The 27,582-nt window shown below is 42.3% G+C and overlaps 1 protein-coding gene across 1 annotated transcript; it reads left to right on the forward strand.

Annotated features, from left to right (window-relative positions):
* Positions 1–944: 944 nt before the first annotated feature.
* Positions 945–27,339, forward strand: PPP4R2 (protein phosphatase 4 regulatory subunit 2). The gene is made up of 9 exons (XM_048957808.1): positions 945–1,109; positions 1,677–1,758; positions 16,628–16,798; positions 21,299–21,392; positions 22,839–22,876; positions 23,155–23,229; positions 23,665–23,808; positions 24,383–24,651; positions 25,041–27,339. The coding sequence occupies exons 1-9, from the start codon at positions 1,076–1,078 to the stop codon at positions 25,352–25,354; spliced, it is 1,221 nt and encodes a 406-aa protein (XP_048813765.1). The 5' UTR covers positions 945–1,075; the 3' UTR covers positions 25,355–27,339.
* Positions 27,340–27,582: the final 243 nt, after the last annotated feature.

The following is a 27,582-nucleotide window of genomic DNA, read 5'->3' on the forward strand; positions in this document are numbered from 1 at the left end:
GTACTTTCTTAAAAATAATGAAGTTAACCTCAAGGAAGAGAACATAGGGCAGCTTGTAACCTGAATTGTATTGTCCTGTTCTGTTGGTGTGTAAGCACTGCTGTTCTCAGCCCAGTACGCAGCTTTTGTGCGTTGAAGAGACTTATCACTTGTTCACCCCGTGGAGAATTGACTGATGTTTTGAGGGACAACGTTCTTACTACCCTAGGGACTGTATTGCTGTCTGCCTCATTTCAGCTGGTGGGTTTCTGATGCCAGAAAGGTGAGTGTGCAGCAGGGAGGCATGGCAGGGCTGAGCGGGCACAGGAGCCGGGGGAAATTGGGCTGGCTGTCATTGTTGGCTCTGCAGGGAAACACCGCACAGTATTTGTCTTCTCCCTTGTGCTGCCATTGCTGATTCTTCCATCACATCTCTGTGATGAGCAAAGTGACCAGAAGAAAACTGGCAGCTGAATTCATTAATGGTTGTAATGCCAGCTCCTGCTGTTTGTTTTTTTTCTAGGAGTTCAGACCTGTCTCTGTCCCTTTAGTTATTTGCTTACTGATGCTGTCTGGTAAGTAGAAGTGCCAGAACCTCGTGCTGGGACTTCTCACGGAATTGTGTCCAGCAGGAAACACCATTCACCGTTGTGTTAAAGGCGACAGTTGGTCCGTGGCACCAACAGGCTCAGCTCTCCAACGCAGCACTTTAGAAAGCACACCGTTTCGGCACGTTTGTCAGAGTTCCCCACGTACGAAATTTGCCGCAGCTTTCCCTCCTGTTCGCGCGGGTCCCGGCATCGAGAACGCAGCGCCGCCCGGCCTGAGGCGAAGTGCGGACCGCCCCTTCCCGCCCCTTCCCGCCTCCCTCGGGGCCCGCGCGGCCCCGCCCCCCGCGCGCCACCCCCCCCCAGCGGGAAGGAGGGCGGGCCGTCGGGGCCGCGCACGGGGACGGCCCGGGCGCCATGTTGGAAGGTTGCTGAGCCCGGGCTGTGTCTGTGCGAGCGGCGCCGGGAGCCCGTTTGCTGCGCGGGGTGGGGGGGGGCCGGCGGAGGGGAGCGGCGCGGAGGGCGGCGCGGGGACGCGGGCGCGGATCATGGACGTCGAGAGGCTGCAGGAGGCGCTGAAAGGTGGTGCGGGGCGAGCGGCGGGGGGCGGGGAGGGGTGTCCCCGCGCTGAGGGGAGGTGTGGGGCCGCCCGGCGCGGGGCCGGGGGTGAGCGCTCCTCCTTCGTGTGGGGGTGCGGGGTCCCGCGGGTGGCGGCGGCCGGGGGTTCGCTGTAGGGACGGGGAGGGCCGAGCCTGGGCCCGCAGCCCCCCGGGCTGCCCTCGCCCGGCGCTCCTCCCGGCGCTCCCTCGCCCTTCTCCGCCTCGGCTCGACCCGTCCTGGCCGCTGCAGGTTGGCCCTGCCCGGCCCGGCCCCGAGCTGGGAAGCGGCCCGGCCGCCGCTCCCCAGAAGTCGCGCACCAACTTTTGCCGCCCAGGTGCGCGCGTTTCTCCACGGGAAAATATCTTGGCGATTCCTAGGGCTGGAAAGTTGGAGGAGCTGTTGGGATCAGCTGAGGCGTTGTTGGAGCGAGCAGATGTTTCTGAGGGAGTCGTGCTGATAGTTCAAAAACGCTGGTTACGATTTTTAATACTTTTTTTTTTTTGTCTCTTTTCTGTTTCCGTTCTTCTTGTGCCGTCCTCACGCCGACAGATTTTGAGAAGAGGGGGAAGAAGGAGGTGTGCCCGATCCTAGACCAGTTCCTCTGCCATGTTGCCAAGACAGGGGAGACCATGTAAGTGGGGCCGGCTGCGGCCCGGGGCGTTGCGCCGTGGGAGCGGGGCGCTTTGGAGCTCTGTTGGTCGTTGGCTGCTGTCCTGGGCTGAGCGAGCTCTCCTCGCTGTGCGCTGACTCCGGGTGGATTTGTTCTCTTTGCTGGTAGAGAGTTTTATCTGATAAGGAGCCTCTTCTCACAATAGTGTCGGGGATGTCTCCCAGACGATACCGACCCTGCCCAGCACAGGAAACCTGTTGCTCTTTCTACAGTTTAGGTGACGTTTATTTTATTTCTTTTAATGGAAAGTTTTGCTCAGTGTTGCCTGTGGCAAACCTCTATAATACCCGCAGCTCGTACCGACGCTGCACACGACGGCGCCGGATTGTGCCTCAGGCAGGCCTTGCGCCCCGGAGGGCGCCTCGCAGGGACAGCCCAGGCCCAGCTTCGCCGCCCGCGGCTCCGGGTGACCCCGCTGCAGGGCCGGGCCGGGCTGCGCGGGGTGACTTCCGGTTTGCTCTGTATTTGGCAGGAAGCGGGAAGACTTGTCTGCGCGCGCGCGCCTGCGTGTGGCTCACTTTGTGGCAGCCGGGCTCCTTGTTTGCGAGGCCTAGTGCCGGGCTGCGGCGTGCCCTGCCGGCGCCGCGCTTTGTTCTGGCTCCCAGCTTCCCCGACCCGCGGGAGATTATTCTTTTGTTTTCTTTTTATTTCTTTTTTTCTTTTTTTTTCCCTTCTCTTCTTAGTGGAACCAGTGGTTTTGAAGGAAAAGCAAGTTATGAAATGTGCTTTGGTTTTGAATAGAAGGCAGACATACGTGGCTGTGATGCCCGATGCCCTGGGACAGCACTTCTTTCAGCATAGGCTTACGGCTGTGCTTCCTGGCTCTGTGTAATAGATTTTTCTAAAAATTATTAAAAGCCGTTGCCTTAACCTGAATAAGAGCCATCAGGCACCTCATGCTTTGACCTTTTGTGTGTTCAGTTTTTTTACTTGTTTGTTTTTTTCCTGACCTGTAGCATTTTTTCAGTATTTTCAAACCTTTCAGTTACATCAATTTTTTTTTTTTTTAAAGTGTCAGATACGAGCATCAGAAGTGTTCAGTATAATCTGGAGCGTGACATGGAAATGCTGTTCTATGCCATTTGACTTGCTTCCCCTTGTCTATTGAATTCTGTTTCATCTAATATGCTTCTGTTTTCACTGATATGCATCTAAATATGAGGAGGAAATGGGTGAAAGTTAAAATTTCATCATGGTCATCCACATAAAGAGCCTTAGTGTGTTTCTAAGAATCATATATAACCTACTAAATATCAATTTGAAGTGAGTTGAATATTCTTTAATTCATTCCATGCAAAAATAATTTAATAGATATCTCAAACAGTAAGAAATGCGTTGTTTGGGATGAAAGTTATGAATTCCACAAACATAGCCCTGTAGTAACATTTATTAAGATTGTTTCAAAGTTCAGAGATCAGTTTTAAAAATAAAACAAACATGGTTAAGTAGGATAATGGCACAATTTGCAGGCTTATGGAAGTACGTGGGTTTTGCTGTTTACAGCCTGTTCCTGGAGTACCGCAAAGTACCTGTGTGAGTGTGTGAGGCAAACAGGGACAAGTGAAACCTGATGTGGTTTTCTTTGAGTTGCTGTTTCTAATAGTGTAATATTGTGGTTGGGAAGGTTCTTTCTGCTTCGTAACTTGCTCTGGCGGCTGCGGCTTCTCTTCTGTCCTGGGTTAAAATGCAGTGTTCTTCCTTTCGCTCTGCATACCTCTTCCAGACATTATTGTAGCAGTTCTTGTGAGAACACAAGCAACAAATTACTCGGTAGTGGTGTTAGTAAAGTAAATTATTTTTTCAGGGTTCACATAGCAGCATGATCATGGCATGTATCACTTGCCTTCCAGGTTGGAAGCATGGTCTCCTGTAAGCCATGGAGTACCTCCCTGCCTCTGTTGGTTTCAGTGCCCTTATTCATCCCAGAGAACTGGGAGCAGGCACACGCAGGTATAGGCTAAGCTGTAATTTCACCCTTGTTTCTTTTGGCAGCTTACTTGGCTAACGCAGCCCTTGTGTCACTGTTTCACTTGTGCTTGTTCAACTGTTTATATGGCTGCATGGAAACCTGGAGCAGGGAACTGCTGGCAGTTGTAACTTTCCTCTTGGCAGTCATGTTTCTAACAAGAAAGGGCTCATTGGTACACCCTGTTTTGTCCAGGTCAGTGGAAATGGCACAGGGCAGCACAACTGGGGGGATCAGAGGCAGGGACAGAGGATGGGTTGTGCAAAGCAGCACTGCAGCTGTGTAAGGCTGTCCAGAGTGTCTTCAGTAATAAAATGCCTTGTTCTGAAATAAAAATGTTGCTGAATTTGGTTATGTTGGTAGTGTAACCTAAGTTATGTTATCAGTGCCTCATGGAAAAGCCTCATTGTGAAACCATGGTGTTAACTTCATCCATTTGAAGCTTGAGATTGTTTTCTTGTGCAAGGTTAGCCATTCACTTGATTGTTCCTAAGATTATGAGCTGCACTACGAGAGTCAGTCTGAACTTCTTTTATTATATGTGAACAGAATCAGAGAATTGATTGCTTGATTACTTTGGAATGGCTTTGTTTCTTTATGGTTGCTGTGGTAAGACGTAGCCTTAGGTGAAATACAAAGTTTATGGTTCAACCCTTTTTAATCTTGTGTGAAGTCGTAGGAATATTTTTTGTTTCCAAAGGAATTGTGTTCCTTCATTGACTTGGCTTCACAAAGATATTAATGTGGAGTTTCCTTGGTGAGGCCAAGGTTATCCAGGAGGATCGTTACAATGTGTTCTTCTATAGGATGTAGAAGATCAGCACGGCTTGAAAAGCTGGGGAGAGTGAATAGGTGATGTTTGTAATTCTTAATACTTCATGGTCTAAAAGACTTCTTTTAAAATCCTTCTCTGTTTTTGTTATTTTTTTAAAGAAATCTTTCTTTTTTAAAGCAGAAACAGCTTTAAGAATGGTAGAAAACAACGCATGGCACTGTGATTCTAGAAGGCAGATGCATGAAATGAAAATAACTTGCTATTGTCTTGTCTTTAAAATGCTTTTCTTACCTTTTGGAAATTTTCCTGGATGTGAACTCACTGCCCTTCAGTAGCAAAAATGTTTCTAAATCATTTATTTGGGTATTTCAGAAAGAATTTGCTTCTTGCTGGAATTTTCCTTTGGTTCTAAAGTTGAAGATAAAACGTAGAAAACAAATGAGATAAAAAATTCATTTGTTAGTTCTTTCTGTGCTTCCCCTGCCCTCGGGGCAGGCAACTTAAAAAGCACAGTTTTAATGTCTTGCTATAATGCAAGCTACAATACAGCTCCTTCCTGACAATGAAGAAATGCAGAATGGAAATGGTGGAACCAAAATCTGGAAAAATACAAAATATGTGCAGAAATGGTAAACTAAAATAGCCCTAGGCTTATGCAGAGAGTGCTGGCCTGGTCAGGGTGTCATGTTATTGTACCAGTTCTTGCTCTGAATACAGTATAAAGAGCCATTAAAACATATTCCATTTCTTTGTGTAGTTGGATTATTTCCACTTAGTTTCCCTGGAAGACCTGAAATATAAATTTGCACCTCTTCTGAGCTTAAATGTTGAAGTTTCCTTGAGGACTGACTTAAATGCAGTTCTGCAAAGTTTCTTGGGTCAAGCTTAATACACGTGATTGTAGAGCAGATGGGGACATCTTTAGTGTCACCACAGGATCATACAAGCTGGAAAGGAGTTCTGGAGGCCATCCAGTCTGACCCAGTGCTAACTACAGCTAACTCTGAAGTTAGGCCAAGGCTTCTCAGGTTTTGTTTTCTTACAGAAGTGTCTCATGGTGCTTCCCTAAGCTTTTGTTGCATCACTGTCACTGCATAACTGTGCACACTGAGAAACTGCTTTCTTTGCAACCAGTTAGAATTTCCTTGGAGTAATTTGGGTCCACTGCCTTTTACCCTTCATTTGAGCCATCCTGGATGGAGCCAGTTTCCATCTTGTCCTTACACAGTTACACCTTCAGTGGTGGAAGACAGTAGTTAAATTCTTTTGAGCTTTCTGTCTCCCAGAAGAAAACAGGCTACCACAGTCTTCCCCATAGGCCACGTGCTGCAGCTGTTACCATCTTAGTGGCCTTCTGTTTCTTGCATGTTTTCTGCTCTTTTTTTGCACAACTTCTGGATGTAGTGTAGCAGTGGGATACGTGTTGATGCCAGGCAGGGGGTAACATTGCTGGTAGTGCTGACACACATCTGATGTGCAGGTGGCAGCTGTCGTTCACTGCAGGGCCACGTGGCTGATGTTCATCTTGCTGTCCAGGGCACCAGGATCCTTTTCTGTAGAGAATTTACCTTGCTGGTTCCCAACCTTGGCTTCTGCATGGGCTCGCTCCAGTCTAGCTGCAGGATTTTATATGAGGTTCTGTTGAATTTCGTGATGTTCCTGCTGACCCACTGCTCCAGTCTCTGAGCTCCCGTCAAATGATATTCATGCTCTTCTTCCTATGAGCTGCTTCCATCGTTATAACACCATTGACCACTAGTGGGGAGGGCTGGTGTCCTCTGAGTCTGTAGATGTAACATAGAAAGATATGGTGGCAGGCTGTGCTGTGTGTTGCTGAAGTCCAATTAAACTGTTTGCTCGGCTGCAGAGTTGGTCATTGCATCACTGAAGTCAGTCAGGTAGATCAGGCATGGTTTGCTGTTGCTAAATTACATAACTGTAAATGTGAGTTATATAACCATAGTTCTTTCAGAGATAACAGCAAAAAGCCTTTTCTGCCATTTCATACTGTTTCATGTACCCAGTGTGGCAGTAAATGTGTTTTCCTACCAGGCTTTTGGAGCAGTTCTTCAACTTGTATCAGCTCAGCTTTATGTTACAGCACTGAAGTAGTTTGCTACCTGCAGAAAAGATTGGAGATGGTAGCAATGAAGGCATCCAGGAATAAATTCCTGTTCTTACCTTCAGTGTTTTAATGATGTGTTCTGACCTTTTGTGCAGTGATTTGTTTCAAATATATAAATGTTTATAGCTGTATGACTTTTAGTCCACCGATCGTGCTTAAATTTGTCTGATTTTTCTATAAGGGCTTTTGGGTTTCATTTGACTGTCGTTTTATTGCTTGCCGTGTGTATGTCAGCTTTTTTGATCTTATTTAGAAGAGAATCATTTTCTTGAAATGTTTAAAACTGCTGGGGGAATGCAATTCTTCAGGAAGGTTTTAAAATGAAATGAAACAGTTCTCAATTCCTGCCATGAGTTAGTATTTTCTGAAAGAAGGCTGCATGTTTTTGTTGGTATAGGCCTCTTCTGCTTCCATGCTGGTAAGTGAACCTAGAGAAATGTGAGTAAACTTCCTTGCATTGTTTCCTATTGTTATTCCCCATGAACTCTAATTCCACCCATACTGTGTTTTCTGTCTCAGAATCCACTCCTGCCTCCAAAGGACAGGAAACTGTTTAAACAGCGAGCTGATTTATCTTACTGAAAGATGAGGAACAAGGAGCTAAATGTGTCTGTGTTGTAAAAATGGCGTACGTAGCAAGGGTGCAATTGTGGTACTCCAGAGAGGTCATGGAGGTGTTGATGAAATCACTTGCTCCATGGGAAATGCATGCTACTGTACTGCTTTATTTTGATGTGTTGTCACTGCATAGCTGTTGGGAGTGGGGGGATTTGTAGCATAAAGGTCATACTGCCAGTGTCAGGTTTGCTTAGTGAACTGATCCTAGCAAACTTGCATCTCGCTGTGGAATACACATGAAAGGAAAACAAAAGGCAAGATCCCAATAGTTGTGCTAATTTTTCCCAGTGACCAGACTGCTGTATGTACAAATGTACCAATGTGCATGCAGGTTTTCATTTGCACATGCATCTTTCTTCCCTGCTGCTGTGTGCATCTATGTTACATATACACATCCTTAGGAGCAGGCTTTGTGTTAGTCTCTTTGCAGGTAGTTCACCATTAATGCTGAAAACCACCCCACTGTTAATTTATACCAGTTAGTGTTCTTGCATGTGCTTTTGAGCATTATCTTTAATTTTCCTTTGTTGATGTCCTTCATGAAGCTTTTCTTCTACATTCCTTATTCGTCTGCCCAGTTTTCTAGTGGGCCTCAACTCTGCTGTTCTTTGATAACTTTGATCCTTATTATTTAAGTACTTTTCAGAAGGTTGGGTATTGTTCTGCCTCATATTGCCCTTTGTAGAAACTAGGATGTCTGGTTTTGCTTTGGTTGTGTAGTTGGTAGACTTGCTCATCAGTTGAGCCTTGTGTTCCTGCCTGCAGATTTTGGGAAGGTTTGTTCCTTGTGGCACACGCAGTGAGAGGGAGACAAAGCAATGGAATGTTTAAGAGATAGGGAAGTGAAGTCTGGTTGTTTTGGTAGGGAGTGGTTTGTCTGGTTTGTGGACAAACAAGGCTCATACTGCTTTTTCACAGGCTGATGTGTCTGGCAGGTCTCCTTGTTCAGAGATAATGCTTCTTGAGAACAGCTACAAGATTTCAGTGGTAGCTGGGATGCAAAAGTAGTAGAGCAGTGATTTGGAAAGATAACTAAAGCTGATGAGGCTTGGCTCATAAGTGGTGGGGGAGAATGATGATACAGAAACACCTAAAGCTTGTTTATCAGGTCATACTGGGATGGGGTGCCCTGTCTCAACCCAGGTTTAGTGTATGAGGACTGAACTGCCATCATTTGGGTGGATTTTGTTCCCAGTTTTGGAAGGAATTAGTAACAGAAGTGCTGTTCACTTACTGCTTTCAGATCTGAGTGAAATCTGTGTATTTGTGGGACGGTGTGTGAGCTGACAAGTGCTGTACTACAGTGCAGAGTAAATTCAACAGAGTAGTCATACGGGATGCCTCTTCCTTTATCTGTTTTCACAGCTCAACACAGGAAAGATTTGGCAGTGTGATCTCAGTGTGACCTACAGCTCTTGAGACCCACGGGTTACTGCTGGCTGCACTGTGCTTGTTTCACATGGTAGCTGCAGAGTTAGAGCAGTTTTAGAGCAGTTGTCATTGCTTGTTTGCTTATTTTATGCAAACCTGTGAAACCTGGAAGAAATTCAGTGCCCTCTGTTATTCAGTATGTGGAGTTCAGCTTCTGTGTGAAAGCGTCGAATATTTACTGCTTTGATTTCTCAGAATGATTTCACTAGTGAGGCCGTTCCTATAGAGATGGTCATTTTATGTGCAAATTCAGGCAGACTTTGAAGTGCACGTGGTTCACAGAATCACAGAATTGTAGGGGTTGGAAGGGACCTCCAGAGATCATCGAGTCCAACCCCCCTGCCAAAGCAGGTTCCCTACAGCAGGTAGTTGTTCTTTAATACTTTAATGTTCTTTAAGTTGGCTCCCAGACTTATGCTGCACAAGTTTATTGAGAAAGAATAATCCATTCTGTGTTTCTGTATTCTTCATGCATCAACTGTATAGTACTGTGATTGTGCCTTTGCATGAAGGATTATTTTTCTGCAGAATATCTGTTGTATGAGATGCCTCTGAATTGTGCTATGGATTTCCTGCAGAATCTCAGATGCACAATGCATAGCATCACTCTTGAAGCCTGCCTGAGACATCATTAATCTTTAGTGAAATTAGGTTTGAAATAAAAGAAGTGAGGAAGAATCTAGAGAATTGTTAGAGTTGAAATGAGTACGGTTGGCTAAATTTATACAAAACGCCCAATTAAGGCAGATCTGGACTGTTGCATGGATGATTCTCAGGAGGTATTTTGGCACAGAGGTGATGGCTGCCTGCTACTGCTGGTCTTTTTGGCCAGTGCTACTCAGATGCAGCCGTGTTCATCTGTGCAGTTGAGTGGAAGCATTCTGGGGCTCGTATGACTGTAACTGGTGAGAGTGAGAAGTCAGGCACCACCCCCACCCACAAACTTCTTTCTTTTAACCTCGCCATCTGAGGTGATTGTTCTCCTTGTACTAGAACCTGAGATTCAGAGTAAATGTCTGGATGTGTGTGTAATGGACATCGTGTGAGGAAGAAATGAAAGTAAGATAAGAATTGGCACAGCGCAGAAGCACAGTCAGTGGCATAGCTTAGTAAACACACCATTTCATTTTTATGAGCCAAAGAAAACTGAAGTTTTCAAATGAAAGGGGAGATGTAATGAAAATATCACCTCCTTTTATCTTTATAGACAGCAGCTGCCTGTGGTTTGTGGATGTTTTGAAGACTTTCCATTACTTTGGTGCATCGCTTTCATCTCTGCTATAAGAAATTTAATTTCTGAATGAAGAGTCAATTAAAGTTTTGTCCTTTTTCATTCTGTGGTCAGTTTTTGCCTTTAAAATAAAAGAAAATGAAATGTAATGTGCTTGATTTTGTTTCTAGATGAATATATTAAGAAGTAATCCTCCTTGAGAAATTCTGAGTCCCAGTGCATGCCCTTTCTGTTCTGTGTAACAGCTGTGTTCTGTTGGAGTCAGCTGAATGTTTATCAGGAGAGATCAGAATTAGTCCCTGTATGATTACAGGTATTTCTTCTTCATCAGCTGTCTGTTTCCATAGCTAAGTTTTGGTCTTTGTTGTTCCCGGTGATAGCAGCAGTAATTTGCAAGTAGTAGAGAGGTGACCAGTCATACTGCTGTAGGAGGTGGATCTCTGATGTATTGCAGTTCCAGCAGTTCTGGGGTGAGCTTGTTGAGCTTGTAAAAAGGAAAAAAAAGAAAAAAAAAGAAAAAAAAAAAAAGAGGGGGGGGTTCAAAGGTTTCATTTGGGCTGACAGTAATCAGTGAATGAAAATGGAAATATGCCTTCTGTGCTTGTAGGAGATGGCAGTTTTTCCTCTTTTGAACTTTTTGATGTGTTTAATTAAAATGAAAGGTAAAATGAGGGCAATTCCTACTGAAGATAATTTGAGAGCGCTTCAATGTTACATGAGTTAGCAGGTGGAGATACGGAGATACTGAGAGGACTAACTCCTCCCCCAGGAGGAGCAGTGCTGCTTTGTAGCGTCACAGCAAATTCACAGTGCTCTCACCTACAGCTTAATTGCAACTTCACAAATGCTGAAAAATAATCTAGCATTTGCTTGTGGCTTTAGTTGTACTGTTAGGTTTGAGAGTTTGTCTGCTTGCCAGAGGTATTTAAGAAACTTCACTGATGCACAGGGAATTCTGGTGTGAAAATCTGGTGTGTAAATCTAGTGTCACTGTTTGGAATTTCATCTGCAGTGTGTTGGTGAAAATAGCAGCGTGCAGAATGATGGGACTACGGTTAATTGCATAACAGTGGTGAGCTGTAAGCTGTAACGAAGGAAGTAGAAAAGTAAACTTGAGTGAATTTGAAGCTAGAGTGAAGTTAAGTAAGATGTTCATTTTTCTGATATGTAAGGACAGCTGCTTCAATGAACGGCTTTGCTCTCCATTATCACACATCTGATTCCTTATCTTAGCATTATGACTGTGGTTAGAATAGCTACCTGCTATGTGTGCCTGTGGGATCTCAGCAGGGTGTAGGGGCAGCAGAGCAGACTTTCCCTGTAGGTGCAGATGCCAGCTGTAGGGTCAGGACCTGGTGGGGCAGCGCCTCCCATGTGAGAGGGCAGTAATCACCGACGGTGGAGATGAGTGAGGAAGAGTGGCCTCAGTCTCTGCTCACCTGGAGGACTGCAGTCCATCAGTTCCACAGACTGGGGGAAGGGGATTGCCCTGAGGTATCTCAGGCCTAGGGGAAGTTCTGTATGTCCTGTGCCTTTGGTTGGAGAGCTGCCATACACCCTCTGGTCCTCAGTGTTCCAGTTTGGCTGCATGTTGCCTCGAGGCTGTGAAGAGCGCTCTGGGAAGTGTAGCACTTGCACTGGGGTTTGAATGGGATGTGTGGTTGCTGGGTGCACTTCATTTTCTGTGTCTTTTGACTTCTCAGATGGTTTTGGAGATCTCACTGGGGGATCAGAATAGAAAAGGAATCATCTTGGGTGAAAACTTAATTTTACTTCTTACAGCTTGGAGAGATTACATTTTACAGCATATCTTATCTTGCATGAGCTCTAGAGGAAGGTGTAGAAGAAGGAAACAAAGTTGACAAATCATTTCACTTAAAAGAAAACAAACAAAAGCACCTGTTTCCTAGGAGGAACTCTCTGGGAATGTAATGTAGATAAGCAGTAACTGGGGGAAGCTAATGTGACAGTCTCATGTCTGTGACTGTCCACTGGTTCTTTCATTCTGTGTCTTGGGGACTTCACGTTAAAATCAGTTAAGCTGCTCATTAAGTGTTTGTGTGCATCCAAAGTTCACCATTTGCTGCAGTCTTTATTTTATTTTCAATTTCTGCTTGCCAGGCAGCAGTGGCATTAGAGGGGTGGGAAGGGAGGCACCCCATGCTTCTGCCTCATGCTACATTCTGATGTTTCTTTCACGGTCTTGTTCAGTATCTTTTCTTGGTTCCTTCCTTGTATTATGTTATTTCTGGCATATAGTATCTATCCAAAACAGATGGCATCCTCTTAAAATTTAAACCAAGTGGTTTTGTAATGAACTTCAACACTGTGAAATCTGAAGGCAGACATCCCACTGGGACTCCTAATGCTTTAAGTACATAGTTAAGTCTCTAGAAGCTTAATGTCCTTCCCATATAATGTTGTTATTAATTACACCTGTAATCTGTGAAGCAATTCCAATTGCAGTACTTCCCTTTCAGGAGGTAGTCCTGTCTCAGGCATACTGAATTACTCCTCCTGTTCTTCAGTTAATGTTAGGTGTCGTCCTGACTTACCTTCCACGTGTCTTATTGAGGTTTGTAAATTAAAATTGCTTAGTTTGTTTGGAGTGAACATGTAAACCACGTGTGGAAGCTCACTGTTGTATCTGATACTTGCAAACAGGTGCTGGGAAAGGAGCTACATAACTTACTGTAGTTCTGCACTGTCAGGTGTGCTTGTACTCCAGACTACATTTAATATACAACTCATTTAGTGAGTCTAGGGATCACTGTGTTTTGGAAAGAAGTGCTAAATACATGGAGAAATACTGCTGCAGTGTGTTTGTTCAACGTGGATGCTTTTCTAGAGAACAGTTGGAAAGGACCTGTGTTGGGGTGAGAGGGGCAGGAGAGTTGCAGCTTCTGCCTGGTTTCCTTTACTTGATCCAGTTCTCTGAAAGCTGGTGTGTTTTGCTGTGATCTTCTGGGTTTCAGTTTCCCCAGTAGCCTTTCACAATTACTGAATGTTTGCTTTTTAATTTTTGCCAAATCTTTCCTGAGCTGCTTTGCTAAACAGCGTTGGCTTTTTGCTCTTGTTGAAATTTCCTGCCTCCTGCAGAGCGTGCTGGAGGGCAGTAGGATCGATTTTGGGTGGTAGGAGGAAAACAGGAGTTAACTCTGTGCCATACGAGTGAGTCTTAGTAGTGCAAGCTGTCGATGGGGGCTCTCTCTCATGGTAAGCAGTGCAGTAAGGGACAAAGCTGCCTGCTCAGTTTCATCAGTACAAATATGTAAAGTAAGCAAGAGATAAGGGAGTTAGGGAAAGTGCTTCTGCCTATCAGCTGCTTTCTTTTCCTCCTTCCCAGAGATGTGGGAGTGATAGGATTAAATTATATCCATCTAAAATGCAATCTGTTTTTGCTGTGTGTTTTTGGAAAGATGACTTCTGTGCAAATCATGTCAGCAGAGAAGGAATCTTGGAAAGAGCTGGCTTTTAGTTTGTAACTCTTTTAAGTAAAAACAGCATGAGATTATGTGAACTTTCTGCCAAAGGTCACCTTTGTCCCTTCTTGAGGAGTGCTATTTATGAAAGAGGAACTGGTGAGTTTCTCAGGCTGCTTGATGGGTAGCAGTGAATTACTTCCATCAGACAAGCACTCAGTTGAAGTACAGGTGGGAGAACAGCGTTAATGAAGGTTGTGCTAGCTCTTGTTTCAGCTCAGCTGCTGTGAAGCTGTCTTTTTTTAAAACTCCTCCTTCTCTGTGCAGTGGAGATCTTTTGTGCCTCCCCACTCTCAGTGGCAAAGTACATTTTTGTGGTATTGGTTTAACTGTGGAGTTGCACTGTACTCCTTTGTGCCTTTCTTCACAGGGCTTAAATTTACGTCCTTCACAGAACTGCTTCCACCCTGGGATTTTGTTCTGGAAGTAGAAGGGCATTTTAAATGTATTTTTTGTTTCTTTCATTGGGTATTTTGTTGCACTTTATTTCAACTCTGTGCTCACTTTGTATCTTCTGGATCCAGTTCATTTCCCCAGCCCGTTCTCATGCTTGCTCTTTAATTACATGTAAATACACTCAGATCTTTCTTCTGATTTTCATTTTGTTGTCTGTTCAATCAGGTACGATGGTACAGTACTAAAAAAATCTGTGAATACCTCCTAGCATAATTAGTCCCAAAGCTGGGACGTGGTGTCATCTGTGTAAGTAATTCACAAAGGCAGACTAGGCTGGTGCACCCTGTTAATTTCTATGCTTTCATTTGTGACTTGACTATTAAACTTTCTTTCTTCACTTTAAAATTTTAGGTGTATAATATCAACATTCACATTTCTCTTGGGAGAGTTTGTGATGTGTGATTCTGCTTGGATACGTGCAGCTGTTCAAGCTGCAGTTGGGGAAGCATGCTGTGATTGCTTCATTCCTTCCTGCTTCTGGGGACTTCTTTCCTGGCTGGGTGCTTTTTTATTATAATCAGGTTTTGTTGTCTTTCTCTCTGATTTTCTGTGTATGTGAGCAAAACCTTTAGGCTAACATAAGGGAGGGATGGGGCAGGAGTTGGTGGGAGGGAAGCAGGAGGACTCCTTTAAGCAGAAATGCCTTCTTAAGATTTAGAGTATGTGCATCGCAGGCTCATTAGCCTAGGGGAGCTGTGTTTGTTCAGATGTGATTAAACAAGATGACCCAGACATTGTAGTGAACATGCTTTAAAGGTAGATAAAAAGTATATAATTATATGTATGTATACATATATTAGTATTTAGCAAAGCTGTTCCTATTGTAGAATGCAAATACATTGGACCAAACCATCTCAGGACAAACTCATTTTTGAAAGCATTGCTTCTGAGGCAGTTTCTAGAGGTCAGTGTTCAGAGGAATTTTTGTGTTCAGCCACAGGTCAGCAGGCAGTGAGAACACGGATGGAAGATGTGTGTACTTAGAAAAGGCTGATTCTGAGCAATGCTGAGTGGGAAGAACAAGTTTTTATAAACAAGTCTGCTCAGGAGAATGCATGAATAGTGTTTTCTCTGTGGAATTTCTTCAATTTGGCTTCTTTACAGAGCTTAAATTGTTTGCCAGCTATTTTCTAGTATATAAAACTTAATGAGGTTGTACATAAAGCTATTTCAAAGTTGTTTTTTTTTTTTTAACTTCCATTTGGGTGTTGATTTAAGTAGGGAAAGTACTTAGCAAACTGCTCATTTCAGTGTCTCCCATTCTGACTGTGCAGCTCTTCAGGAGCTGTTGTATGCTACTGCTGAAGTTGTTCTCAGAGCGTGTGCAGCGTGGAGTCTGTCATTTTTCCTTGAAAACAGAGAATTCTGTCTTGATCTCTTCTCATTACAGTTTCTGGCTAAGTACCTCGTCTTCTAATGTGTGCTGGTGACTGAGAGCACTTGGAGGGCAGCTATGGATTGCTTTGTGAAGCCCTGGGATAAGGCATTTTTCATCTTGATTTTTGGGTTGTGTTTGGTAACAGATTTCTGCCCATCATTTGTGAACTGGTTGTTTTGCTCCATGTGAGATGTGAGTTTCACGAGTTGAGAAGTAGCTGATACCAACTTGCACGTGTCCTTTTCATCGTCTGGTGAAACAGGAATACAAACTTTCCTGCCTTGGCACTAATTTTTGACTACTTTCACTGAAGGAAATAGTAAAAAAACAAATAAAACCCCAATTTTCCTGCCTTCCAAGAGGTGATCTTTTTGTCAAAAGCAAGTTTATTTTAAAGATACATCGCCAGATGTTGTTGAGTGTTATGGTTTGAGTGTGGTCTTTTAAAGTTAGGAAAAAAGAGGGAGGGGGTTTCAAATGTTGCAGCAAATTGTCACAAGCATAGCTAAGTTTCTCTGTTCAATACCTGTAATTAAGGCACGGTGAATACAATCATGGAGATCCTTCTGTTGTGCAGCAGTAGTGACTGAATTGAATGGGTTGTTTTCATTTTGCTTCCTGTGCTGTTATGAAATGTTTGCTGTCAGAAGCCCAGAATGAGTGCTGTGCTGCTGTGTGGGCTGTGCTGCAGAGGGGCTCTCAGTACTTTCAGTCCTTGTTTGTTGTGCAGTTCAGAAACTCATTCTTGAAAACTTGAACATATAGAATTCTTAAATGATGAAACCCAGTGGTAATGCAGCAGGTAATCAATACTCGCAGGTAATCTGTTGTGGGTATGGTTTGCTCAGTTATTTATGAGGAGGTGGTAGCAGTGATACATGATGTATTTGCCTTTCTGAGAAAAAGAGGTTCCACTGAGTGCTTTTGAGGGTGCCTAGGTGCAGAACAGGCAACTACAAAAGGCCTTTCGTGGGGTTTTGTAACAGAAGACAGAGTGCTCGGTACAATTGCTGTGTGGTTTCCAGACTTGAAACTTTCCCAGCAAGTTCAGTGAAAACTTAAGGCTGCACTGCAGGCCCAGTGGTGAAATATGTGTAATTTCTATACAGTTCTTGTGTAGTTTTGCTGGGGAACTGGCTTACCCTGTTGTTAATGACTGTTAACTTTTGTAACAGTGTTTTGCTGTAATTTGTCAAATAATTATCATGCTTTAAATTTAGTAAGCAAAATAAGATTACCTTAGTTGCTTCATCCATTCTGCAGTTATCATACTGGCCTGAGTTTAGTTTTACAGTCATAAAGTTATGCTGTTTTTTCCATGGCTTTGTGGCTGACTTGCATATATCTTAATTCTTGTGTTCTGTGCAGGGTTCAGTGGTCTCAATTTAAAGGCTATTTCATTTTCAAACTGGAGAAAGTAATGGATGATTTCAGAACCTCAGCTCCTGAGCCAAGAGGGCCTCCCAATCCAAATGTGGAGTATATTCCCTTCGAAGAGATGAAAGAGAGAATCCTGAAAATTGTCACTGGATTTAATGGGTATGTAATATTTGTTGCCTAAATTCAGGATTAGAAAAATAATTGATCCTTTTTTAACCTAAGTATCCTGCTCTGTCTCTGACAGTTCATTCCACTTCCTTGAATCAATGAGCAGAAATAAATGTACACCTTGGAAATGTCATAGCAGTATAACATCTTTCTTTTACTATGCTTTTAAAATAATACAGGCAGTAGTAATTTATAGTATGGTGTTTGAATGAAAACGCTGACCTTCTATGGCACGTTCACCGTCTCAGGTTTTGCAGTGTATCAGTAGATTTTTAGCAAATACTGTGAGGAGGGACATAGTGCTACTGTCATGTTGCAGGTAAAATAGCTTAAATTAAAGCCAGATTTCTTTCAACGTACTTTGAAATACTTAGTTTGAACGGATTCTTCGGGTGTTCAGTTCTTAAACCTGTGGCAGTTCAGTAGGCTTTGAAGTGCTAACGCTGTGATAAACGTGGTGCAGCGAGGAGGCAAGGTGTGCCTGGTTTTGAATTGTTACATCCTGCCAGATTCAAATTCATAGTGGAGGCAGCACTGGCTGAGAGACTTGTGCTGTTCAATCTATTGCTGACTGTGTCTTCAAGTGTGTACCCTTTGTTGCTTTTGTAATTCTGGAAATTGTTTCATTTTAAATAAAGCTCCTGATTTATTTTTTGTCAAGGGTGTCTTTATTTGCTGTGTAATTTTAATAGCTTGCGTAGTATTTCTCTTATTTCTTAACTGGATTTTGTACTTGGCCGTAAGTTGAGCCGTTCTGCTTGTGAGACTCAGACTCAGTATTTGCTTATGAGAGACTTGCTCAGCATTTTTCTCAGTTGTCAGCCAGTGTGCACACTGTAAGACCTGCCGCTCTTTCACCCTCAGATTCCAGCTGAGTGGTGCTGCTAACACATCCTTAGTGCTGTGGTTTGATGTTAGGTTAATGATTTTTGTCATTCTTCCATACAAATGAATACACTTGCAGTGTCTTTCATAAATCAAGTCTGATTCCCTCACAAAGACAAAAGGCTTTAAATTGCTCTTATATGAGACGGGTTTAAGAACACGCAATTCGGTGTGTTCTCTGCTACCCCATATTGCACTGCACTGAAGCAATTTAGAAGTAAACCCATTCTGTGTCAGTCTGCCTATCTCCTGCCTCCCCCAGCTTTTTCTTAATGCTTCGCTGCCCACGAAATCTGTAATGTTCCCACACTGAGGATGCTAATGAATGGGCTGCTGTTATCTCCTGTTGTTCCCAAGTGTACTAAACAAAGCTCTGGGTGACCCAGGCGTGGAGCTGACTCTGGCTGTGCTGTTCTCTTGTACTGCTGGACCACTTGAGAAGAGTGTCTGACTTGCTTGTTCTTCTGGGTGAATCTGGTCTTTGAGGAAGCAAACTGTGTACATTAACTGTCTTGAAGAAAACAATAAATTAGGATGTTTCAGGAACTAGGATTATGGAGTAGTTAATTTAGTAAAAACTGCAGCTCCTGCAGCGAGGATATGGTTTAGAATCTGTCTCATGTGCTATGAATATGTGTTCAAAAATTTAACAGAATCCAATTTCAGTTTATGCAGTTGTCTGTATTTAGGCTTCTTAGCATCTTGAGACCTGCATGTCATTGCAGGGTACCGTGGTGGACAATGAAGCCATTTGATATGAATTTATTGTTAGGATGTGTTTATTAGTAGTCTAAAAGCAGGACAGAAGGATTTCATAAAAGTGATCTGAGACTGGCTGCTTTAACCTGGCTGTATCTCACTGACTGTGTGTACGATGCTCTTCTAGAGCCAGATTCTCATGCTGTGCTTCAGAATTCCTTTGAAGTAGGAAAGAGTTCTTGAAAGAGTTACTGCTCTCTTTACTGTTGTTGGTGAAGCAGAAAGTTCCCAAGGTCACTGGAGACCTTAGATGGCAGGGGAGTCTTCATAGCATCCAAAAAATTAACATTTATAATTGTAATACAAATTGAGTTAATGTGCCTTGCATTCTAGACAGTTCATCTGCTTTCTGTGCTTCCTCAGTAATAATTAAAATGTACGGCATGTGTAATTTGGTCTTCACTTTGAACAAGACTGAATATTTTAGCTGTAATGACAGCATTTAGGATTTTAAGATAGGTGTGGTTACCCAGAGAGGACAGGTCAGGACCACTCATGCAGTTTGTGCACTGAACCAGTGATCTCTCTAAGCGTTGAAAAAGATCACTGCTCGTACTGCCCACAGCTGTCATGTTAGTTTTGTGTATAGACCTACAGCAATTTCAGTTCCTGCTGAAGTATTTTTAAATTACAGGGTTTTTTAGAATGGAAGAATTCATAATTAACCAGCAGTTAAGCTAGTTTGGATTTTGCAAGCTAGAAAGATGTATAGATGTTGAACAAATTATACGCAAAGGATGTGATACTGTGACACTTGGTGCCATCTACTGCTCAGTAAACAAAGTTCAGCTTATTAGGGAAAGTTTAGGAGGAAACAGAATTGGTTTTAGCTTTTATTTGAACTCCTAATATAGTGGAATAGGAATGCAGCTTTGGGCTTCACACTCTTGAGTTTGCTTACTTCTTGAGTAACCAGAACTGTACCAGCATGCAGAAGTTGTGTCATGGCTTTGAACTCCCACAGTTCCCAACGTGCCATGTTAGATACAGCTGAATAGCATTGAGCCAGGCCAGGATTCTCCAGGTTGTTTTGTGTGTTTGTTTGATGAAAGGTAGTTTAAAATTCTGTTGTTTCTCTAAAGTAACCTGAATTTGAATGGACAGTTTGAAAACTACAGGAAGACTTTAATTAAAGACTCGTCATCGCAAAGGCAAAATAAGAAACAGTAGGTTTCAGTTAGTGCTGTACCTATGTGGAGCAGTTAACAAATGGAGTGAATGGCTCTGTGTGACTGAGTGGGGGGGGTTGGGAAGTTGGTTGAAGGCGAGCAAGGCACAGAAACTGTCCTGAGGAGCTTGGGGTCAGAACGCTTACTGCGCTCTGCTGAACAGCAGCAGTGTTTGATGCAGTGCTTTGTTGGCAGCATTCTGACTATCTGCAGCTGATTGATGGACATTAGCTGGACCATCTCCCATTCCTAGAAGTCAAGTAAAGATAAGTTAGTATGGTGTAAATCAGGGTAAATAGAAGTTATTAACTAATTAGCAGGGTCAGTGTGGTGGTCAGTCTGATCTTTCAGGTAGCTCTGTTGGAGCTTGGGCTGAAGGTGTTCCACTGCAGCACGTCTCCTCTCTGTTCTCCAATTTGTAACTTCCTCAGCAGCACAATGTGCAGGCAGTTTGGACAGTGTAATTAGAGCCTTCGTACTTGGTCACTCTGCTCGCCTGAGGTGGAGAGTTGTGCTGTGGTATCATTAATGGTAGCTGTGCTGACATGCTTTCACCCAACCGGTGGCAGATCTGTGCATCTTGAACAATGTGGCTTTTTAGCTAATGAAATAAGCTTGAGTCGCTGCGTTAATTAATAAATCAGGGTTAAGATGCTGTGTGTACTCAGTTCTTTAGAAAATAAAAGGTGAATTACAAAAAAAAAAAAAACAGCACAGCACTGTATACGTAGGCATGTATATGTATGCACATTTGTATTGATGCTCTGCATGTGGTGTATCAGTCGTTCTCAGTGAAGAACTGGTTCTTAAGTATCACTGTATCAAATACTCTTTTAGATGTATTTTTGCAATGTTGATGTCAGACTTGAAATAGTCAACTGTAACAATGCATAAATGATCTTTATTGCATCACTTTGTGAAAAGTCAGACTTGCTTAAATTGTGACGTTGTATATGACTTTGCAGTGAAAGTGTATGACATCTCAGGTCAACATGTGTAAAGCATTGCGTACTTGAAGGTCAGTTTCTCATCTAAGCAGATGAAACTGTGCAGCCTTGTCAGAAAGCAAAGTACAAACTTGATATTACAGACTCGTATATCTTACTCTAATTATTCTTATTGAGATGTTCCTTGATAGATAAGTGTACTGTCCAGTTGTGGCAAAATACTGTAGTGTTTGTAATGACTAAAGCTTAATGATTCCAGTAATTCCAACACTTGGTGCTTTTTCTGTAAATGTATTTTGTAAAACATGAAATAAACTACAAGTTGAGAATTTTTTTTTTTTTAGATCTAGTGTGTATGACTCAAATTTGTTTTGAATCACTTCCCTTCCTGTTCTATCTAATAAATACAGTCTTCAACTATTTTACTGTTGATTATCTGATTTCTGAAGTTAAATGTTTTCCTCTTCATCATTCTAATGGATTGAGTTGTGGGATGATTTCTTTGGGATACCACTTAAGAGTTGTCATGGTGAGCACAGAAGAATATCTCAGTATATGAAATTAAGGGAAATAAGGCTTTGACTTATCCTATATTGCTAATAATAACAAATTTCAGGGCTTTTTTTTTTCTTTTTCCTCTCCATAAGGGGGGGAAGCAATAATATTGTTGCTTCCTTGCAGTCATACTCATTAAAATAAAATTAAATTGTTATAAATCTATTTCATTGCAGCATCCCCTTCACTATTCAGCGACTCTGTGAGTTGCTAACAGATCCTAGGAGGAATTACACAGGAACTGACAAATTTCTAAGAGGTGTGGAAAAGGTATGTATTTTTCTGAGAGAGCACGCAGCTAAACCATCACCATTACTGTTTGAGTAACTGTAAATCACTGCCAAAGGTCTGTTGGTTTCAGTCTGGCTCACAGAACAGCTCGGAGCTGCTCTGAATTGTGTGAGTTACTTCTGCATGTTTTAACATCAGAAGAACATGCGGAATGACTTGCTAGAGCTTGAGTATCAGGACTGTAGCTGTTGTGTTTCCCAATCAGTGTAGAGTACTCCAGCTGTAGTTTCTGAGGGCTTAATGCCACTCTTCCTATTGAGTCCGAACGGAAAACAATCAAATAATCAGCTGAAATATTTATCTCTTACTTCCTTTCTCTTTTGGATTCAGATTAGATGGAGGAGAAAGAAGCCTCTCTTCTCCACAGTGTCTTTTGTACCAGGTTTTTAAATCCTTTTATGTCACACAGTGTGGCTTCATCAAAGCACACAGATGTCATTTAATGGTATTTCATCGTCTTTGTTGAAATTTGGGGTCTTTCAAAATAGATATCAGACTTTCAGAATGTGGTTCCACATTGGATTTTCTTGATAGCAAAGTCAGCTTTAAGTTTCTACTTAGAAAATTCAGTCAAAGAAAGCTTAACTTCTCGAGAGTTAACTTTCAAAGGGGCCTTTTTTCACTGTTACAGAGGATACAGTCAGATAGAATCCTTGCACATGTGGAAGAATGTGGTCAGTAATAAATGGTAACATGGATTTTGCAAAGCAGTGATCAGCCCAAATGAGTTCTGTGAAGCAATACCTCAAGTTCTGTGCAGTCTTTCATTAAGGTTAGTTTGGGTTCATTTAGGTGGCACTGCAAAAAATAAAATAAAAAAAAAAAGCCACATGTAGTTTTTCTGAGTGTTGATTAAGAGAAGACAAACTTACAAGCTAGACACACTTTTAAGCTAGGTTTCCAGGTGTTAGAATGGATTTAGTTTTCAGTGCCATTCATGAGAGAGGTAGCTAAGCAAAACACAGCTCATCATTTCTGCCCTTTCTGTGTGGGTCAGAGCAGTGCAGCAGTGCAAGTGCCAAAACCCGCTGCTGGTGCTGGGATGGCAGCGTGGGGCCCCGTGTGGACAAACGGAGTTTCTTCAGCGATTCAGGAGTTTTCCAGCACTGTGAGCATTTTGTTTTGCTTTACGAGGACACTTCAATTAGAAAGTACAAAGACTGAGGCCCGAGGTTTAGCGTGGTTGTCTTTGACAGTAATCCACTCACAAAAATGTTGGCCTTTAATGTAATTACGGTCTGATTTGTAGAGGGGGAGCCAAGACAGTTTTTCTCTGATTTTTCCATCTGTTGATATTTCTGAAGAAAACTTGTTTGAAAGCACTTCAGCAATTGACCAAATCCTGTAACCCTTGAAGTTCTGGGCTGTTGTCAAGAGCAGAAGTTTCCACTTCTGAACACTTAACGCGTTTTTTGTGTATTACAGAATGTCATGGTTGTCAGCTGTGTGTACCCATCTTCAGAGTAAGTATGATGTTTTTCAGTTCCTTGGAACTTCAGCATTGTATAAGTATAGCATAAGTGTATGTAAGCAGGTAGAAGAATGAGTGCCTGTGCAATGTGTTTCTCTTCCTGATAGTAGTTGTATACAAAAGTAAGTACACAGAGTTTGGTTTTCAGACTAAATAGTTTGGCAGTGGCAGTAGTGATCTGCAGGTGCTTACCTGTACCACGTAGTAGTTTGGAAATATTATTTTATTCATAACATTCTAATTCTGATTTCTTAATTTTATTTGTTTAAGGAAAAATAATTCCAGTAGTTTAAATCGGATGAATGGCGTAATGTTCCCAGGAAATTCACCAGGTTACTCTGAGAGGTAAGTTTAATGAACATCACGAGTTAATTCTTTCAGCAAGGTTGTTACAGAAATAGCTGGCACAAATTCCTTGTGTTTTTACCTATTCTGAGCCCAAAGAGAGCCTTATGGCAGTAATACTGGCAGAGGGATGGAAGAAGGATGGGGGGATACCTGCCCTGCTCTTGTTTGATACTTCTGTAACCTTGTTGCTTCGAATTTTTGTTTTAACTGTAAAGATTTTGTGATACTGTTTCCATTGGAGGCTTAGAAATTGTATTGAGTAAAATAGGAAAGTGCACCCACCTCACCCTTGTATCTCCCAAGATCTTTTAGGAACTGATTTATAGCTGCTTTCTACCTGTGAGGAACAAATTCCTTTTATAAAAGGAGTGGTTGGTTGTTACTGTTCTCTTCCTGTAGTTGATAATTCATTTATTGTCATTATTTTTAAAGATCAAATGTAAATGGTCCTGGAACTCCCAGACCAGTAAATCGACCGAAGGTTTCTTTGTCAGCTCCTATGACAACAAACGGTTTGCCGGACAGCACGGAACATAAAGAGTCAAATTTGCAGCAAACAGAAGATAAGAAACACAGGTTTGTGAGGAGTAATGCATTTTGAGTTTTTGTTATTCCCATCTGTTTTTCACTTGCGTTTGAAAATACTTTAAAAGGAAATGGCCTTCCAGCTTACCTGTAATTGGAGGAATATCTGCAGGAGGGTTCAAATATTTGCTGACTGTTTTTTGGGCTGAGTAACGACTGGCTCCAGTTTTCAAATACTGTATCTTTTAAGTGTATGGAACGTGTAGTAAAAATGCAGAGTGAATATTAATAGAGTTCAGAAATCCAGTTATCATACTTGTACCAAGATGATAAAGTGTAACTGGATGTGATATTTCATAAATACTTGCCATTAAAGCTGACAGTAGGAACTGTCTGGAATGTAGAGCAACCAGAGCGGCGTGATCACTGTTTTCATCAACAATCAGGTGAAGATGTTGATCAGTGATGATGTTGAGGTTTTGTCTTGTAGTACCTGAAGCAAGTTTCACTGTTTTCTTGCAGAATGTGTGATTTGAATAGCTACTAAAAAAAAAGAAGTGTGACAGGCTATAGAATGTCTTTCTTAAACAAAAAACCACCCTACAGCTGCTCTTGTTGTTTATAGTGACTCACCAGCATCTGACTCAGAAGGTGCTCAGAGCAGCCCAGTAAAAAATAAGCACTCTGAAGATGATCCTGCAGAAGCGGAAGGGCATGAGGTAAAAAGACTTAAATTCGACAAAGAAGGGGAAGCCAGGGATGCACCAAACCAATCTGCCTCCAGCGAAGTTTCTTTAGGCATGGGGGAAGAAACAGAAACATCCTCTACGTCTCAGGATAAAGAGAAAGATTCTACTTGCGCAAGACAGCACCGCACGGAGGAGGACGAGGAAGGTAACTGAGATTTCTCATTATCTTTGTGCATTTTCCAAGAAGTTGGGATTTCCTTTCTTCATTTCCAGAAGACTGCATTATCAGGAGACAAGTAAGGAAATGTGGGGAAGCAAGAAAAAGTGGCTTTTTTTAAAGCATCTTCATCCAGTGGGGCACCAATAAAGTGAAGCTACTTGTTCAATCCAAAACTGTACTTTATGAGGACAGTTTGACTGACCTGATCCTGGCTCTTGTGATGACGTTGGCTGATATTTTACATCTCAAAGTCTGGGGTTGTCACTTCTTCTGCATTGTAGCAACTTTGCTTGGCGTAGCTGGGAATGGAAAATAGCAGGATTAAATGTTGTTTAAAGATGCTGTAGTAATTATTGTCCTTTCACCATTTCTAGAGTCCTTCATGTCTCCCAGAAATGCTGGTCCAGACAGAAAAGATCAAGAAAAGGACACGGAGTCCTCAGCTGTGAATGAAGAGTCCTCTGAGGAGAACAATCAAATGGAGGAGTCTGATCAGTCTCAAGCAGAGAAGGATTTGCATTCAGACAACAGTGAAAGTAGTGGATCAGTCAGTAGCGGAGCTGACTGCAGTGAAACTGAAGAGTTAGGGTCCTATGGTAGTGAAACTCCAGAATCTTCATCAGAAACCCCTATGGAAAACAGTGAGGAAGCCACAGAAGTTGCAGATGAACCTATGGAGCAAGACTAATTTAAATACACTTAGATGCAGTATTTTCCATAAGGCTCCGGTTTTACACTGTATAAATAATTTTATGTAATAAAGTGGACCTTTAGTTTTACAAAAGAAGCAGGTTGTAAAATAAACTTCTTGGATTGAACCTTGAAAGAGTTGTACATGGTAAGAACTGTGAATACCAGCTCCTTCAGGTCCTGCTTACCGCTGAACTTTCGTTTGGTCAAATCAGTGGTTTGTGTATAGTTTTTTTTATTTAGAATAAAAGTTTTTAAACTGGAAGGTAATTATAATTTTGACAACTTTTTTGGAGATTACCACACCTAGTTGTATGTAAGCAAGCTTTTTGTCTCGTCTTTTTCTGACAGCTATAGCAGTTACTTCATATTTTGGTTACAGTTTCAACGTTTCACATGTGATTTATGGGGTTTCATGCTGGTTTCCAGATTTTTATTTGAATACACACTATGAAACCTTATGTTGTGTGTTTAAAATGTGTTGCATTTCACTCATATATGCACGCATGCACACGTATGTGTACCCTCACTGTTCTAAGGGGGAAATGTTATATTTTTCTGTTTCTACAAAAGATAAATACAGCAAATACTTTTTCTATAGGAGAAGACTAAGTTCACCTTTCAAGGCACTGTCTTTTGCCTCTGGGGGAAAAAAAAAGGCAAATAAGATCTGGCCCATATGAAACCCTGGAAATATTGTTGAAAACACCAGAGTAAACACATTCCAAGAGAACTGTTCAAATGACAACACTTTTGTATACTTCTGAGGTGCCTGAGTGAAAGGATTTCGTTTATTTATGAGAAAATGTGCTTTATGTTGAGAACCTTGTAATCGAAACATTAGCTTGAACTTTTGTAGGAGAAATGTTTGAAGACAAGCAGAAAGTATCTCGGGAGGAATGAACAGGTACTTGCCTTTTTGGTGCTCCTTGGAGCATTGTGAATATTACAGAGGCTCCAAGCCATTGTGAGGTATGCAGATGGCATTGATCTGATCACGCCGCCGGGTTGGATGAATTACGGTGTGGCAGTAGTTACGTACCTGAGCTAAATAACTGATGTGCATAGAATTCACCATGATTTGTATAACATTTTGGAAGTGAACTCAATATTTTTGAACATGCTACCTTGACAGCCAGTGTTACGTTGTTTTTTTTCAAACCAGCTCAAAGCACAACTACTGCTTTCCTCTCGATATTTTCCAGTTCCCATATTTAAAGACATGCAAGCTGCAACCTCCCGGTCACAATTACTGGCTGCCAAATTTATACCTGTTTTCTTCAACTGTACCTTTTTGATATTTAGGATTTTTAAATTTCTGTAAAGTAGATTTTTGTAGATTGTAATGAGTGCTCACTGCCATTGTGAAACGGTATATAATTGTATAATTTCTGTGTGTAAACTGAATGCTTGGGCTTTCAATACAGTATTCATATAAAGCAATAAATATAAATGTTACGAAACATCCGAGTACATTTTTATCAGCATTGTCCCTTTTTGGCTTTAAGTTCGCATACCTGAAGTGCAGAAGCGACCTGAGCTGCATGCTGATGGTTTGTTGTACGGCACGGTGTGCTCTGTGTCACACAGGAGGAATCTCAGCTGCGGTTGCTACCAGGATAATTTGGCCCAGACTGAACGTTGCAGTTGTTCCCCGCTGGCGTTGCTGGTTTGTAAGCAGGCAGAGGATTCTGGAGGTGCTTGCAGAGAGGAAAACCCTCTTCAGATTCCATCAGAAGGCAAACTGGACTCATATTCACTGTGCTGAAGGGTTGGACGTGTATGACAAAATCAAAAGACTGATCCGAAATGTTGCAATTAGTTTAAAAAACGCGGTGACATCTCTTTTTTTTGTTCTTTCTCGGGGGGTGTATTTTGCCAATGAGAACAAAATTTTAAAATTTCTAAGTTTAGAGATCTCTGACATTTTCTTTTAGGACGTTTATGTGTGATGGAATTGTCAATAAACTTGTTCTTTAAGCACCTCTGACCCCTTGCTAACTTTGTTTCCGTGCACGCGCCGTGCTACGGCTCTGCTCGCGCGTCTGCCAGCAGCGCTCCGTTGTGGCTTATAACCGAAGTCAGAGCTTCACGTCGCTTCTTTACAGCAGCTCCGATTTCTGCCGAATTGATGTTTAAACCTCAGCTGCGTCGATCCCTGCGGTGCTCCCGGCTTTCTAACAGCGCGCAGCGCCCCCAGGCTGCGCGGACGCCTGAGGTGCGCGA

This window comes from Lagopus muta, chromosome 11 (assembly GCF_023343835.1).
Source record: "Lagopus muta isolate bLagMut1 chromosome 11, bLagMut1 primary, whole genome shotgun sequence".
NCBI classification, from domain to species: Eukaryota; Metazoa; Chordata; class Aves; order Galliformes; family Phasianidae; genus Lagopus; species Lagopus muta.